At 41.4% G+C, this 3,115-nt stretch overlaps 1 protein-coding gene across 1 annotated transcript; it reads left to right on the plus strand.

Annotated features, from left to right (window-relative positions):
- The first annotated feature begins 1,077 nt into the window (after positions 1–1,077).
- Calypso (ubiquitin carboxyl-terminal hydrolase calypso) lies at positions 1,078–3,109 on the plus strand. Its single transcript, XM_083054415.1, has 4 exons — positions 1,078–1,256; positions 1,418–1,632; positions 1,720–2,483; positions 2,707–3,109. The coding sequence occupies exons 1-4, from the start codon at positions 1,199–1,201 to the stop codon at positions 3,092–3,094; spliced, it is 1,425 nt and encodes a 474-aa protein (XP_082910541.1). The 5' UTR covers positions 1,078–1,198; the 3' UTR covers positions 3,095–3,109.
- Positions 3,110–3,115: the final 6 nt, after the last annotated feature.

The following is a 3,115-nucleotide window of genomic DNA, read 5'->3' on the forward strand; positions in this document are numbered from 1 at the left end:
AAGAGAAGAAAAAAGATTCCCGAATTAGACGTAATCCTCGAAAATTTTGGGTTCGATTTTTAGTATTGAAAGACGATTAGCACAAGGGGCTAGCAACAATCTGGTCGAAGAAATGATTTACACAGATACAGATAAATTCCTCAATTTTTTTCGAATGACTCCAGAAATATTTGAAAAATTGTTGCAAATTGTTTCACCACGTATACAGAAACAATTTGTAATTATAAGAAAAATTTTAGATCGGATAATGTACGAGTTATTAAACCGAATTATATAGGCCGTCACGTAAACATCTGTACGCGCTGTACTACGCCGGATACAACAGCGTAAAATCTGTGATGGCGTAATGAAAACGAGCGTAAAGCCTGTGATTGGCCAAGCTCTTTTACGCCGTACGCCGGTACGCCGTATGCTGCTCCATGGGACTGCACCTTTACGCTGGGTCCACAATAGGTGATTTAAGCCCTAAGCCTTAAGAAATTGATCAATCGCAGTCAAGTATGAGGAGAAAACTCGACTGTGATTGGTCAATTTCTTAAGGCTTAGGACTTAAATCACCTATTGTGGACCCAGCGTTAGGCTTACTGCACAATACAAAAGTATAGACAATAAAATTAGAGAATAAAAATATTCATGCATCAACAGAAGCAGATAGATATTATAGGGAATAACAATAGATATTTTTTGCTTATTGATGAATATTTTCTATTTTCTGTTCCTATTGGTTGTACTTTTGTATTGTGCAGGAAGCTTAAAGCTGGGAACATAATGCTAAGCGATAGCGATAGGAATAGCGATAACGATAGAAAAATATCTATTCTCTGTTCTATTGGTGGAATAAAAAGTATTTACCAATCGGAACAGAGGTTAGATATTATTCTATCGCTATCGCTATTCCTATCGCTATCGCTTAGCATTGTGTTCCCAGCTTAATGTTTAATATTTATTCCTATTCCTAATATTTTTTCTATTGTGCGCAGGGCCTAACGTTCAAAAAGCTACTTCTCATTAAAGTTTATTCGCCGTTTAGAAACGCGGCTTTCTCGACGCGCTATCACGTGACTCGTGTCATGTGACATGTGTTTTGGTGCAATATTTGGAGCAACATGGCGACTCTCGCTGTCAAAGTTCGATGAATCTACGTTATCCGGAGACTCATTTCTGTCGTATGTCGTGTCCGATGAGTTAACGTTAAAAGATGCCCGTTGACATTAATCGTTTGACGGAGGGTTGGTTAGAATTAGAAAGCGATCCAGGTACATTGGTGAAAAATGATGAGAAATAATATAATGTCTGTCAATAAAATGTGTCAATTTTGGTGCATCTCTTTTATAGTTTTTAAGAAGCGCGCGTTATTGCGCCGTAAATTTTGCGACACTTGAAAATTGTAAATTTTTTCACGCATGACATGTTCAAGGCTTGTTCACGCTACTCTTGGAAGACTTTGGGGTGAAGGGCGTTCAGGTGGAAGAGATCTACGATCTGCAAAAATCTCTCGAAGGTCCGGTCTACGGTTTCATCTTTCTATTCCGCTGGATCGAAGAACGGCGATCAAGACGGAAGGTCGTGGAGCAGGATGAGAGTTTTGTCAAGGATGAAGAGATTGTCAATAACATCTTCTTCGCGCAGCAGGTCTTACATACAGTTTTACATCTTGATCTATTATTTGTATAATCTTTATATATATATATATTTTTGCATAATTATTGTACAAAACAGGTTGTGCCCAACAGCTGTGCGACTCACGCGTTGCTATCGGTTCTGCTGAATTGTCCGAATATTCACTTGGGTACGACCCTATCTCGATTGAAGATGCATACCTCTGGTATGTGTCCGGAGAACAAGGGCTGGGCGATCGGTAATACACCGGAGCTAGCCTGCGCGCACAATTCGCACGCTATGCCCCAGGCCAAGAGGCGGCAAGACAAGAACACCGGTGTCTCTACAGGCCGATTCACCGGCGAGGCTTTTCACTTTGTGAGCTACGTACCGATAAACGGCAGACTGTTCGAACTGGATGGCTTGAAACCCTATCCCATGGATCACGGGCCGTGGAAAGAGCACGAGGAATGGACCGAGCAATTCCGACGCGTCATAACCGATCGTTTAGGCATGGCCACGGGCGAACAGTTGCAAGACATTAGATTCAATCTGATGGCCGTCGTGCCCGACAGACGTCTCGCTATCTCGCACAAGTTAACAATGCTGAAAACCAATCGACAAATAGTCTTGGAAGCTTTGCAACAGTTGGTTAAATTGAGTCACCAAGACGGCGGTAATGTCGAAAAGAGCTCGCACGATTCCGACAAAGAGAAACAATATGAAAAGAGGCACAAGACTGAGGATGAAAATGGATTGCCTACCAAGACGGAGATGGAAGAATCGTCCTCGGTTCCCACCATCAACGTTGAAAGGAATAACGATTCCGCAATAGTTATGGATGAATCAATTTCCGGCATTGCATCTGGGAAAACCGAATCTAGGTAGGATTTTTATTTTCTTTATTATAAATTATAATAAGTGCCTACATTGTTGCTTCTAGTTTGCTTACTATTTTAGTTAAGATAATTGTACTCATTAATTTTTCCTTGTATATAACGGTGACTAATAATTTTCACTTCTCGGTGCTGTAAAAACGATTGCTTCGAGAAATCAGAGTATATTACGTATATAACGCGGGGGAATAATATTCATCCTTGATTTCAGCGGAATGGAGAAAGTAGTGATGTGCGCTCTGGATTATGCTACGCCGCTGCGAATTCAAACCTCGCCGGCTCACAGTTCGTCGAGCACGGACACGTCGTCGGAAATAGGATCGGCCTTCAATTCGCCTACTCAAGGTAAAGGAAAGGAAAGGAAAGGAAAAGAAATGTGCACACGCTTTACACGCAATTCATCGTTATCGCGACACCTCGCACAATCGTCTAGTAGTGCACACTCTCTTGCCTTGACAAAATATCAAAGCATTCGGACAACTCATTCGAATCGATTCGATGTCTTCGGACCCCGGCATGCTGTAACAAATGTAATAATGAGAATCAGAAGCGGGATCCTTTATTTTACCGAGCTCTTGACACAATCTCTCTTCCTTTGACAATTTTTCGTTAGAACGCGT

Source organism: Prenolepis imparis, unplaced genomic scaffold (genome assembly GCF_030444845.1).
Source record: "Prenolepis imparis isolate NDT839.2.m4 unplaced genomic scaffold, iyPreImpa1.0 SCAF_14, whole genome shotgun sequence".
Classification (NCBI taxonomy): domain Eukaryota; kingdom Metazoa; phylum Arthropoda; class Insecta; order Hymenoptera; family Formicidae; genus Prenolepis; species Prenolepis imparis.